At 43.6% G+C, this 12,603-nt stretch overlaps 1 protein-coding gene across 3 annotated transcripts; it reads left to right on the forward strand.

Moving 5' to 3' along the window:
• ACYP1 (acylphosphatase 1) lies at positions 24-10,689 on the forward strand. 3 transcript variants are annotated; one of them, XM_005686091.3, is made up of 3 exons: positions 24-312; positions 5,441-5,538; positions 10,261-10,689. In XM_005686091.3, exons 1-3 carry the CDS (start codon positions 147-149, stop codon positions 10,474-10,476), a joined length of 480 nt encoding a protein of 159 aa, XP_005686148.2. In that variant the 5' UTR covers positions 24-146; the 3' UTR covers positions 10,477-10,689. The 3 variants fall into 3 exon arrangements, with proteins under 3 accessions (XP_005686148.2, XP_005686150.1, XP_005686149.1); XM_005686093.3 differs by lacking the exon at positions 24-312 and adding an exon at positions 4,915-5,121; XM_005686092.3 differs by lacking the exon at positions 24-312 and adding an exon at positions 4,915-5,063.

Here is a 12,603-nt window from a genome sequence, read left to right on the forward strand (position 1 = left end):
CCGCGGGCGAGGTCCAGCAGGGTCACTAGACTCGGTGTCCCGCCAACTCTGCAGCTCAGTCCAGCCCTGCCCTTGGGGAACGTGGGTAGGGGGTGGGAGAGGCTCTTCTGGGGCTCCATCAAAGAGCGTGTACTTTTCTCACAGCGATGCTCTCCGATCCTGGGGTGTGCCCTTCTCTGGCAAAAAAAGGAGCGCCTAGATGCGCCCTCGGGTCATTCTGCCGCAAGATTCCGGTGTCGGCCCTCCTCTTAGCCGGAGTGGGCATGCTGGTCGCCTTTCTCGGCACGCTCGGCTGCTTGGTACCGGCCCCAGGTACGGCTGTCGACTCTGTCCATGCTTTTCCTCGCACATAGTTTGGAGCTTGCGTCAGATTTTAGCAACTCCGCTAGCTTTTGCTACGCAGTCTCTTCCCGGGGAGGTTTTTGTAGCCAATCTCATTATTTTGATATAATGTTTTCCTTTCATGTGGTAACTCTGGCCCTGTCTTCTTAGGGCCCAAGAATGACTCAGACAAGTGTAATGATAATGAAGTTAACCACCAGATCCAAAATACTCAGTATAACCTGGTTTCAACCCTAAAGATATCCCATAACTTGTTAACATCAGAAGAGAGTTTATTTGTCTTCATACTTCAGTTCATTTGTGCAAGCTGTTTGAAACAGGCAGCTTACTCTTTTTCCCTTGTAACTACTTAAAAAGATTCATGCCCATGGAAAATAATATAGACAGCAGTGGTCGGTGTTACTACTTCAACATGTCATATTGCAGCTTTTACATGTTATAAAGAAATTCCTTGGCGGTGCTCCAAAGCAGTCTTTTCATGCCCTGTTTTCCCTTCTACTTGTCTCTCAAGTGCCCTCTCTGTGTATGCATTTCCAGAGGTTTGTCACTCTTTTCAAGGTCCCAGTTATCTCAGCATGGGGCTTGCCTGTCATCAACTCCCAAAGCTCCCCTCTAGCCTAGCAGAATTTCCCAGGGTGCCTCCTTCCATCTTGACTCCTTTCCATCTTGTTTCTGAGGAAAAAAAATCTTTGTCTTTCCTTGAGTTCTCTTGACTTAGTCCCTTTCAGTACCTTCCAGGAATTGACTCACCATACCCATCCATCTTGCTAACTTCAAGTTGTATCCATCCACACACTCTGGTTTTAAAATATGCTTAGCTTTGCCTTACAAAAAAAAAAAAAAAAAAAACTTCCTTTCCCTTGACCTCACCTCTCACCTTAGGGTCCCAGTCCTTTCTCCTCTTCTCCGCAAGATTTCTTAATAGAAAGCTTTACATTAGCTGCCCTCACTTCTTTGACTCTCCCTCATTGTCCGGTCCATTGTGGTCTGGTTTCCCCGTCTCTGCTCTGAACTGGCCAGTCTACCAGTGACCTTCCAATGACCCTAAAGACAAAAGCTGCTATTTCTTCAACCTACTCTTTGACATTATTGATTTTTTCTCTCCGTTGGAACTCTCTTCTCACTTGCTTCTCTGTGCCTTCTTGGTTTCTTTTTTCATGTCCTTGTTCCATCTTCTTTCATATTCTTGCATTTATGTCTTTTCCTCACTTGCCTCCCAAATGTAGTTGTTCTCCAAAGCCCGCTTATTTCTCATATAAATGCAGTTTCAGACATTCTCTTCCTTAATGATTTCAACCAAATGCTGGAATTTCAGTTCTCACCTATGTTTCACTGGCATCTAGCTTAGTTCTCCCCCTTAGTAACAGACTCAAGTTTCCAAATGCCCACGTAGCACATGCACATGAATGTTCCTCAGGTATCTCAAAGTCAATAAGACAGAAAACACAGTTGTGATTACCTCCCTATTTCCCAAGCCACTTCTCCAGTGTTCCCTCTCATGCTGAAACCTCAGTCTTCTTCCACTCCCCCCTATTTGTCACCCCTTCTAATGGGTCAGCAGGCTCTGTTGAATTTATTCTGCAGTGTCTCATATATGTCCCTTCCTTTTCATTTCTCCTACCCTAGGTGAGTTTCTTCTTCACTTCTCACTGGGACGGCACCACTCTCCTAACTGCTATACATCTGCTTCTTTTGGCTGTTCTGAGTCTTCATTGTGGTGTGTAGGAGCTTCTCTAGTTATTATGTGTGTTTTAGTTTCCTGACTGGGGATTGAATGTGCATTGAAAGGTTAACCAGTGGACCCCCGGGAAAGTCCCTATCCTAAATCCTAAATGCATCTGAACCTGTCATTCTCCTACCCAATTGCTTCTTCTTTACCTACAGGATAAAGCTGAAACATGCCTTGCCTCCCCAGAGTCAATCCTAGCTGTGTTTTAGGGCTACCTGGAAAGCAGTTTTTCTGGAGGTTAAGGCCTGGGTATCAATCTTGTGTAAACTTTCCCCCAAAGTCCTAATGTACAGCCAGGGTTGATATATACCCAGTAGTATATCAGTAGTATATACTCAGTAATATACACTCAGGGTCCAGCCACATCTGACTACTCATACTCTCTTACCTCAGTGGCCTTCCTCCAACTCCATGTGCTGGAAAGTAGTAGAACATAGCATTCAGTACAGAGTAGGCTCTGTACTCAGACTGCTTGGAACTAAATCCCAGCTCCATCACTTACTCTTTGTGGTTGTGTAACCTTGGGTAATATGCCGTTTCCTCCAAGAACGCTTTCCCAGTCTTGCCAGCCAGAAGGAATCGCTCTGCTCCTTTGTGCTCTCATAATATTTTTTTGTCACAGGGCTGGCTCGTGATGAACTCTCAATGGATGTTCATGGAACTGAATTTGCATGTTGTGCATTGCATTGTCATCATTTGCATGCATATTTGTCCCTTATGTGAAATAAAAAAGCTCTTTAAGGACAAAGATTATATACCATCCATCTTTGTATATCCTACAGTGTGTATACATGTAGGTACTGAATAGTTTGATGCTACAGAGAAACTAGGTTTCTTTAAAATAAATTTTAAAGAAATAACATCAGCCAGTTACTCTGTTCAGCATTATTTTCAAATATTGCCTAGCATGACAATTCAATCCAGTTTCCAAACTCACTGCCACCCCCATACCAGCACTGAGGTCATATGACTCTCCAGGATCTGGACCCTCACTTTGTAGTGGGGAACTAATGGAATAATGAATCTCCATGGCCGGCAAATCCATCTCACCTTGCCAAGTGTGCCAACCTGGCATACATATGGAGTCTTAAATGGAGGGATGTAAGGTACACAGCACTCCAAAGGGCAACAGTAAGCACCACAGTTTACCTTCATTCACATTCTTTACATATATATATAATTTTTGTTTGTTTGTTTGTTTTTGACTGCGCTAGGTCTTCATTGCTGTGCTCAGGCTTTCTCTAGTTGTGGCAAGTGAGGGCTACTGTCTGTTGCAGTGCAAGGGCTTCTCATTGAAGTGGCCTCCCTTGTCGCAGAGCACAGGCTCTAGGCACTTGACCTTCAGCAGTTACAGCACGTAGGCTCAGTAGTTGTGGCTCTCAGGCTGTAGAGCATGGACTCAGTAGTTATGGCACATGGAGTTGGTTGCTCTGAGGCACGTGAGATCTTCCTGGACCAGGGATCAAACCCAAGTCCCCTGCGCTGGCAGGCACAGTCTTATCCACTGTCCCACCAAGGAAGCCCCATATGCATTCTTAATCATAGGATATCTGGATATAAATGCCTGCAAGGTGACCTTTGGGCTTCCCTTGTGGCTCAGACAGTAAAAAGTCTGCCTCCAATGCAGGAGTCCTGGGTTCGACCCTGGGTGGGGAAGATCCCCTGGAGAAGGAAATGACAACCTACTCCAGTATTCTTGCCTGGAGAATTCCATGGGCAGAGGATCCTGGTGGGCTACCATCCATGGGGTCACAAAGAGTCAGACATGACTGAGTGACTGATACACACGAGATGACCCTACTTTTAACAATCAACACCCACAACTCCCCTAGACAGTTCCCTTCTCCCTAAAGAAATTCATGCAACTTGGTCACTTGGCTTGCTGCTGCTGCTAAGTTGTGTCAGTCGTGTCCAACTCTGTGCAACCCTATAGACAGCAGCCCTGGGACTCTCCAGGCAAGAACACTGGAGTGGGTTGCCAGTTCCTTCTCCAATGCATGAAAGTGAAAAGTGAAAGTGAAGTCGCTCAGTCCTGTCTGACTCTTAGCGGCCCCATGGACTGTAGCCCAGCAGGCTCCTCCGTCCATGGGATTCTCCAGGCAAGGGTACTGGAGTGGGTTGCCATTGCCTTCTCTGGGTCACTTGGCTTAGGTTGACTGATTCAGTTGTGATTCTGGAGCCCTGGGTTATTTTGTTTGTGTTTGTGATTGGTTGCTTTAGATAAGCATTGTTTAGAGTTTTCTTAGTAAGGTAGACTGACTTAGTAGGGTAGACTCTGGTGGGCAGCTTCCAGAATCACAGTGGGAGAAATAACCTTGTGTGCGACCTCCTATACTCGTCGCTACTGCTACCAATTCCAAAGTTAGGCATGACCCAGAATTGGAGGAGAACTGAGGAAAAGGGCAGAAAAATTTTATGATTTTTTTGTTTTGTTTATGATGTTTAGTGTTTGCCGTCTGTCTCTGTCTCCAGAATTTAAGCTCCTCCAATCCAGGGATCCTTTCTTTTCGTTAACGCGTGTCAAGGACCTAGAACTGTGCCTGGCACAGAGGCTCTCAGTAATTATTTACAGAATGATTGGATTTATCTCAAATGTTTCTTCGTCTTCGTCCTTCTCCCCAGGAGAAACTTAAAAAAAAAAAAAAAGTGAGGCGCGCTTAGTGACCAAGGTAGGATGAGAACTCGGTCTGTAGACTCATGGCCGAGACCCTGGACAGATGCTCCCCAAGCCCGGGGCTCGGGCGCTCCTAGACACGCGCCTCCCGAAATCCCACCCTCTAGGCGGGCTCTGGGCCGAGCGCGCCGTGCGTGATTGGCCGGTGCAGGTGATGGACAGGAGAGGCGGCGAAGGAGGAGCCGCCTTCTAAGCTTCCGGGCGCGGCGGTTACGCGGCTGAGGGGTGACTGTTGGCCTGGTGGTCTGCCGGGTAGTCCCTAACGCTTGGGAGGACGACAAGGAGGTTGAGCCTGGGACAGGGACCCGGGGCGTGCCTGTGAGTTCGATTAGGCATAAAATTTACTAGGAGGAGGTACTGGCCGCGTGGAAGGCAGGTCTGTGGGAAGAGGGAAGGATGGAGAGGGAGCGGGACCGGGGATGGGTGTAGGGAGGTAATTGGATATGCAGGTAATTGCCCCAAAAGAGGCCTCTGTGGGCAATCGCGACCCGAAGCTCCCTTGCAGGTGTCTTCCTGTTACTTCAGACACCCGCCCTTACACGTATCCAAAGTACGGGCACCTTAAGGTCAGGGAGAGGTCGCAGTGGTTAAGGATGTAGGGGTTATAGGTGTGATGACCCTTTCTGCCTAATGATTGGGGGCCCTGGAATAGGATAATGAGTCCTTTACTTTTCTGCTATCCTGGTCTCTGACAGGTTTGAGCATGAGCATGGCAGAAGGGGATACCCTGATATCAGTGGATTATGAAATTTTTGGAAAGGTGCAAGGAGTGTTTTTCCGCAAGTACACTCAGGTATGTGGCCCTACCTACGTTATCAGCATGGAAACAAGAGACATATTCCCGAAAAATATGCTTTGGAGAAGCTGGCTCTTTGGTAGCTGAATGGCAAAGAGGTGGTTTGTGGAAGAATAGGTATGAAAATGTTTTGCAATGGGTAAACCACAACGCAAATGGAAGCTTTTCTGTGTGTGTGTGTGCATGCTCAGTCGTGTCCGAATCTGCAGCTCCATGGACTATATAGCCCGCCAGGCTCTTCCGTCCATGGGATTTTCCCAGCCAGAATACTAGAGTGGGTTGGCATTTCCTCCTCCAGGGGATCTTCTCCACCCAGGTCTCTTGCATTGGCAGGTGGATTCTTTTACCACTGAGTCACCTGGGAATCCCTACTGGAAGCTTTGTCTGCTGTTATTATTGGTCTAACAGTGGTATTGAGTACCAACACACATATGGATGAGCTTCTCTTTTACAAAGAGAAAGGGCTTTCCCAGTTCTCCCTATTGGGGCATCATCAAAACAAATCACAATTCTTACAGGAAAGTTAACACTGATCAAAGAGATGACATTTAAATAACTATGTAATTTATGTAACTACTTCATCTGTAGCTGTTGCATTTTCTTCAGACCTTTTATTCTCTTGAACCCTCTCCCATTCCCCTACTTAATTCCTTAATTTTGCTCATTTTAGGTTTTAAAGAACAAGTACCTTTTCCAGGGGAGGCCTTCCCAGGTGGTTCAGTGGTAAAGAATCTCCTGCCAATGCAAGAGACGTGGGTTCTATCTATCTCTAGGTCAGAAAGATCCCTTGGGGATCCCTTGGAGAAGGAAATGGCAACCCACTCCAATATTCTTGTCAGGGAAATGCCATGGACAGAGGAGCCTGGAGGGCTACAGTCCAAGGTGTCACAAAGAGTCAGACACGACTTGGGGACTAAGCAACAACACTTTTTCCAGGTGAAGCTTTTCTAATGAAAATACTTTATTCATTCCAGGGTAAGTAATAGTAACACTGAACATGGAGCCTGGTATTACTATGACATATCAGTAATTGAGGGGATGAACAGACTATTGACAGCCTCTGCCTTAACTTCACTCAGTTCAGTTCAGTTCAGTTCAGTTCCGTTCAGTCACTCAGTCATGTCTGACTCTTTGCGACCCCATGAATCACAGCATGCCAGGCCTCCCTGTCCATCACCAACTCCCGGAGTTCACTCAGATTCCCGTTCATCAAGTCAGTGATGCCATCCAGCCATCTCATCCTCTGTTGTCACCTTCTCCTCCTGCCCCCAATCCCTCCCAGCATCAGAGTCTTTTCCAATGAGTCAACTCTTCACATGAGGTGGCCAAAGTATTGGCGTTTCAGCTTTAGCATCCGTCCTTCCAAAGAACACCCAGGACTGATCTCCTTTAGAATGGACTGGTTGCATCTCCTTGCAGTCCAAGGGACTCTCAAGAGTCTTCTCCAACACCACAGTTCAAAAGCATCAATTCTTCTGCACTCAGCTTTCTTCACAGTCCAACTCTCTCATCCATACATGACCACTGGAAAAACCATAGCCTTGACTAGACGGACCTTTGTTGGCAAAGTAATGTCTCTGCTTTTGAATATGCTATCTAGATTGGTCATAACTTTCCTTCCAAGGAGTAAGCGTCTTTTAATTTCATGGCTGCAATCACCATCTGCATTGATTTTGGAGCCCCCCAAAATAAAGTCTGACACTGTTTCCACTGTTTCCCCATCTATTTCCCATGAAGTGATGGGACCAGATGCCATGATCTTCGTTTTCTGAATGTTGAGCTTTAAGCCAACTTTCTCACTCTCCTCTTTCACTTTCATCAATCTTCCCTAATGACAAAGATGAAATCTTAGTTTGCCTTCTGTCTTCTATAGGGGAATATCAGGCTATTGCCTTCCCAGTGTATCTCCAACCCCAAAGATAATGAGTTAAGACTGCAGAACTTGCCAAAGCCACTTTAAAGTTCAAACCTGAATCTTTGAAATGTGAATGTTAAGTGCCACTACCTCTTTTTCCAATGATTTGCAAATTAGTTCCCCCTGTTCCCTGCTCATATATGAAGTGCCTGTTGGAAGAAAAGAATTACTGAAAGTCATAGCAAGAGCTATGTTCCAGATAGCTTTGCCTCCAGTTATGTAGGGTAGGCTTCCCTGATAGCTCAGTTGGTAAACAATCCACCTGCAATGCAGGAAACCCCGGTTCGATTCTTGGGTCGGGAAGATCCCCTGGAAAAGAGATAGGCTACTCAGTTGAGCATTTTTGGGCTTCCCTTGTGTCTCAGCTGGTAAAGAATCCACCTGCAATGCGGGAGACCTGGGTTTGATCCCTGGGTTAGGAAGATCCCCTGGAGAAGGGAAAGGCTACCCACTCCAGTATTCTGGCCTGGAGAATTCTCCAGTCCTGGAGAATTCCATGGACTATATAGTCCATGGAGTCACAAAGAGTCAGACGCAACTGAGCAACTTTCACTTTCATGTAGGGTAAGTTCCTGTGGCTTAATAAATGGATTAAAAATTAATGAAGATTAATTAAAGTTGTTGAGGGAAAAGGAGCAGATGGCAGGAGAGCCCATCGTTATAGCACCTCCCAACCCTCAGTGTAAAAAGAGATAATACAGAAAAACAATTTTCAAATATTTATTTGGCTGTGGTGGGTCTTTTAGTTGTGGCTAACAGGATCTTCGTTGAGTCCTGCAGATCTTTTGTTGTTGAGCAACGACTCCCTAGTTGGGGTTTGGGAGGTCATGTGTTTTAGTCGCTCTGGGGCATGTAGGAAATTAGTTCCCCTACCAAGGATCAAACCCGCATTGCAAGGCAGATTCTTAACCACTGTACCACCAGAGAACTTTCTTTGTCTCTGTTTTATTTATTAACTCCTGCTGTAATCTTTATTATTTCCCTTTTTTGCTTGATTTGAGTTCAGTTTGCTCCTCTCTTTCTAGTTTCTTAATGTGGAAGGTCTAGGTTATTGGTTTGAGGATAACCTTTTTTTAGATTGAGACTAGAATTGGTGATTATAATCCTTAAAATGTTTCCAGATGACTGTTCAAGAGGAAATATGGTTATGAGGGAGAATCAGCTTTTTGGAATTTTCTTAGGAGAGAACGCTACTTGCTTGTTTAGATATATAGTCAAAGCTGAACATGACTCAGCAATATTGTGTTACCATTTAAAAATAACAGAATCCAGTGCCCAGATAAAACCCATAGGAAATCTCCATTCTCAACACCTGTCAAAGTTGGGAGTGTTTTGTTTACTCTCAGGAGTTCAGATAAATCACGCTGCAGTTAAAAATGTATTGAACTATTATAACCTGCTCAAAGCCTCAACACAATCATTCTTATAGCAAGTTACCATATAAGGTAACTATGAACTAGACACGGCCCACTCTCCTGGGTTAATATGAAGTAGGAGAGGGTGCAGTTGTTGCACAAAGTCAGTGGGATATGGAGTCTTATTCAAATCCATTTTCTGTATTCTTTTTTAATGCTTCAGTCTGCAACCCTTAATCATGCTGTAGATATCTCTTATTTTTCTTCATTCCTTAATTTCCTCCCTATCCTTTAAACTGTTATTTGACCAAAGTCTCTTTTGTTCATTATGCAAACATGTCTTTGCTTTGAACATAACTGATTTGATGAATACTTCAGTTCCTCATCAAACATACTTTTGCTCTGCATAACATTTTCTTTGGCCAACTCCAGCAATTTCCCATATTTACTAGATCACTAGTCCAGCATTTGGACATGCAGTCATGTTAACTCCCATTTTCTTTTGTAATCCAACTCCTTCTATTTAGATAGAATGTAACAAGCAATAACTTTTATAAATCCTTAGTTGGAAATTTTACAAAAATAAAATTGCCTCTGAAACATTACTACTTTCCCCCAATTTTCAGTTATTTCACAGTTAATGCTTTATAGGAAAGAACAGTAAAATGTCTAAGAAAAGAGTGGTTACAATGATTAGATGTTTTTCCTAAGCTTATTCAGCATTAAAGGCCTTGTGATTATTTAGACAGAAGAAAGTCAAGTGAAAACAATAGTTAACGTGGTCTTATGAAATGTAGGTGTTCAGAGGCTGATCACCAGCAACTTTTTCCTTCTGTCAGAGGATGAGAGAAAGTGGGCTTTGAATGCAAGGTAAAGACCTTGGATTAGACAGTTTCTCTACAGTGAAAACAATGGAATGATTTGCCCAGGAAATTGTGAAATACTCCCTAATGATCTTTAAAGATATAATGGATACTTAATCATCTGGGTTTGTTTAGGTATGGTCTTGGCTAAAGAGAAACAGAAGGATCAGATAACTTTATGCTTTTTTCTATTTAATATATTCATTAGATTCTTGATTAGGAGAAGGAAAATGAACAAGATATAGTCCAGTATCCTAACAACAATCAGCCTTAGAGAATCATTTTGAAAACATCTGATTTGGTCTTAAATCTTTAAGTACTTAATCAAATTGACTAAACAGTGAAAAATTCTGGTGCCTGGGTTTTATAGGGTAGAAGAAAGAAATGGAGTCAAGTGGTCAACACTTCATGTTAAGATCAGCAGTGAGATTCTCCTTGCTGTAGTTCTGTTTTGACTGTGCTGGACAATATCAAATTAGTTTCAGTGGCTTGATTGTAGGCCAAGGTTCTGGCAAGAGATTGTCGTCTCGCTTTGTTTTGTTCAGTCTCACTGGATTTCTCTTTCTTGTCTTTTTCTTTCCCTTAGGCTGAGGGTAAAAAGCTTGGATTAGTAGGCTGGGTCCAGAACACTGACCAGGGCACAGTGCAAGGACGATTGCAAGGGCCTACCTCCAAAGTACGTCATATGCAGGAATGGCTTGAGACAAAAGGAAGTCCCAAGTCACACATCGACAGAGCAAGCTTCCACAATGAGAAGGTCATCGTAAAGCTGGACTACGCAGACTTCCAAATTGTGAAATAATGGTCTGCATTTAAATTTTCCAAGATACTTAGCGGTTTTGTTTTTTATTGTTAATAGAGATAGAACTATTCTGTGTTCAATATTAGAATTTGTCAATAAGTTATTTTAGCATCGTTACTTGATGGTTACTGTGTATTATATGTGTGATGAAAGAATTACAACTATATGCAATTCTAACCAATAAAAACAGAACTTTCTGTGTAAGATAACTTATTTTCTTTTTGATGAACTTCATTTTGGGCAAAATAAGAGGCATTTACTCTGTGAACATCTTTGGGAAGAGAATTTGGAGGTAACTTAAGGAAGTCTGAAAGAAAAAGCAGTTACTTTTCATCATTTCTTTTTAATAGTTTCCATGAAATTTTCTTCAGGAAATTGTACCTCATAAGAACAAAAATCCTGGGACTCCCCTGGTGTCCAGTGGCTAAGACTGTGAGCTCTCAATGCTGGGGCCCTGGGTTTGATCCCTGGTTGGGGAACTAGATCCCACATGCCACAACTAAGACCTTGTGCAGCCAAATAAATAAATAAAAATAAATATTTTTAAAAAGAACAAAAATCCTAAAGTTCCATTTGTTAACTGTTCAAATGATATCTGGGTTTCCCTGTTGGCTCGATAGTAAAGAACCCACCTACCAATGCAGGAAACCCTAGGTTGGGAAGATCCCCTGGAGGGGGAAAAGGCAACCCTCTCCAGTATTCTTGCCTGGAGAATCTCAAGGACAGAGGAGCCTGGTGGGTTATTACAGTTCATGGAGTCACAAAGAGACATGACTGAGCACAGCACATACACAAATGATATCTTGGACTAATTATTTTACGTTTTCTGGAGTTTCTACTGTCATTTCTGTCCTCCAGGTAAGGAATTCACATAAACTGATGCTATGTGTTAAATTATGTTACCCCCTCACCCCTGCCAAATTCACATGTAGAAGTCCTCTCAGTACCTCAGTACGCAACTACATTTGAGAGAGGGACATAATAGAGGTAATTAAGGTTAAATGGGGTCATTAGTGTTGGCCCTAATCCAATACACCCTAGTGTCCTTATAAGAAGAGGAAATTTAGACACAGGTGTGTGTGTGCACAGAGGAAAGAACTTGTGAAGATAGAGGAAGAAGATAGCAATTTACCAGTCAAGGAAAGAGGACTTATCATCATTCATCATTTCAACACTTTGACTTTCAGATTTCTAGCCTCCAGAACTGGGACAAGATACATTTCTATTGTTTAAGCTGTCTAGTCTGGTATTTTGTTATGGCAGCCTTAGCAAACTAATTCAGTTCAGTTCAGTTCATTCGCTCAGTCGTGTCCGACTCTTTGCGACCCCATGAATCACAGCACGCCAGGCCTCCCCGTCCATCACCAACTCCCGGAGTTTACGTCCATCGAGTCAGTGATGCCATCAAGCCATCTCATCTTCTGTCGTCCCCTTCTTCTCCTGCCCCCAGTCCCTCCCAGCATCAGAGTCTTTTCCAATGAGTCAACTCTTCACATGAGGTGGCCAAAGTTACTAGAGTTTCATCTTCAGCATCATTCCTTCCAAAGAAATCCCAAGGCTGATCTCCTTCAGAATGGACTGGTTGGATCTCCTTGCAGTCCAAGGGACTCTCAAGAGTCTTCTCCAACACCACAGTTCAAAAGCATCAATTCTTCGGCGCTCAGCTTTCTTCACAGTCCAACTCTCTCATCCATACATGACTACTGGAAAAACCATAGCCTTGACTAGACGGACCTTGTTGGCAAAGTAATGTCTCTGCTTTTGAATATGCTATCTAGATTGGTCATAACTTTTCTTCCAAGGAGTAAGTGTCTTTTAATTTCATGGCTGCAGTCACCATCTGCAGTGATTTTGGAGCCCCCCAAAATAAAGCCTGATACCTGTTTCCAATGTTTCCCCATCTATTTCCCATGAAGCGATGGAACCAGATGCCATGATCTTCATTTTCTGAATGTTGAGCTTTAAGCCAACTTTCTCACTCTCCACTTTCACTTTCATCAAGAGGCTTTTTAGTTCCTCTTTACTTTCTGCTATAAGGGTGGTGTCATCTGCATATCTGAGGTTCTTGATATTTCTCCCAGCAATCTTGATTCCAGCTTGTGCTTCTTCCAGCCCAGCGTTTCTCAT

Source organism: Capra hircus, chromosome 10, assembly GCF_001704415.2.
Source record: "Capra hircus breed San Clemente chromosome 10, ASM170441v1, whole genome shotgun sequence".
In the NCBI taxonomy this organism is placed as follows: Eukaryota; Metazoa; Chordata; class Mammalia; order Artiodactyla; family Bovidae; genus Capra; species Capra hircus.

Bases quoted from the DNA above. Each gene is read 5' to 3' on its own strand.
- ACYP1 (XM_005686091.3), top strand. From the start codon at position 147: ATGCTCTCCGATCCTGGGGTGTGCCCTTCTCTGGCAAAAAAAGGAGCG. The intron at 313-5,440 runs GTACGGCTGTCG...GGTCTCTGACAG, and splicing joins CTGCTTGGTACCGGCCCCAG to GTTTGAGCATGAGCATGGCA. The intron at 5,539-10,260 runs GTATGTGGCCCT...TCTTTCCCTTAG, and splicing joins TTTTCCGCAAGTACACTCAG to GCTGAGGGTAAAAAGCTTGG.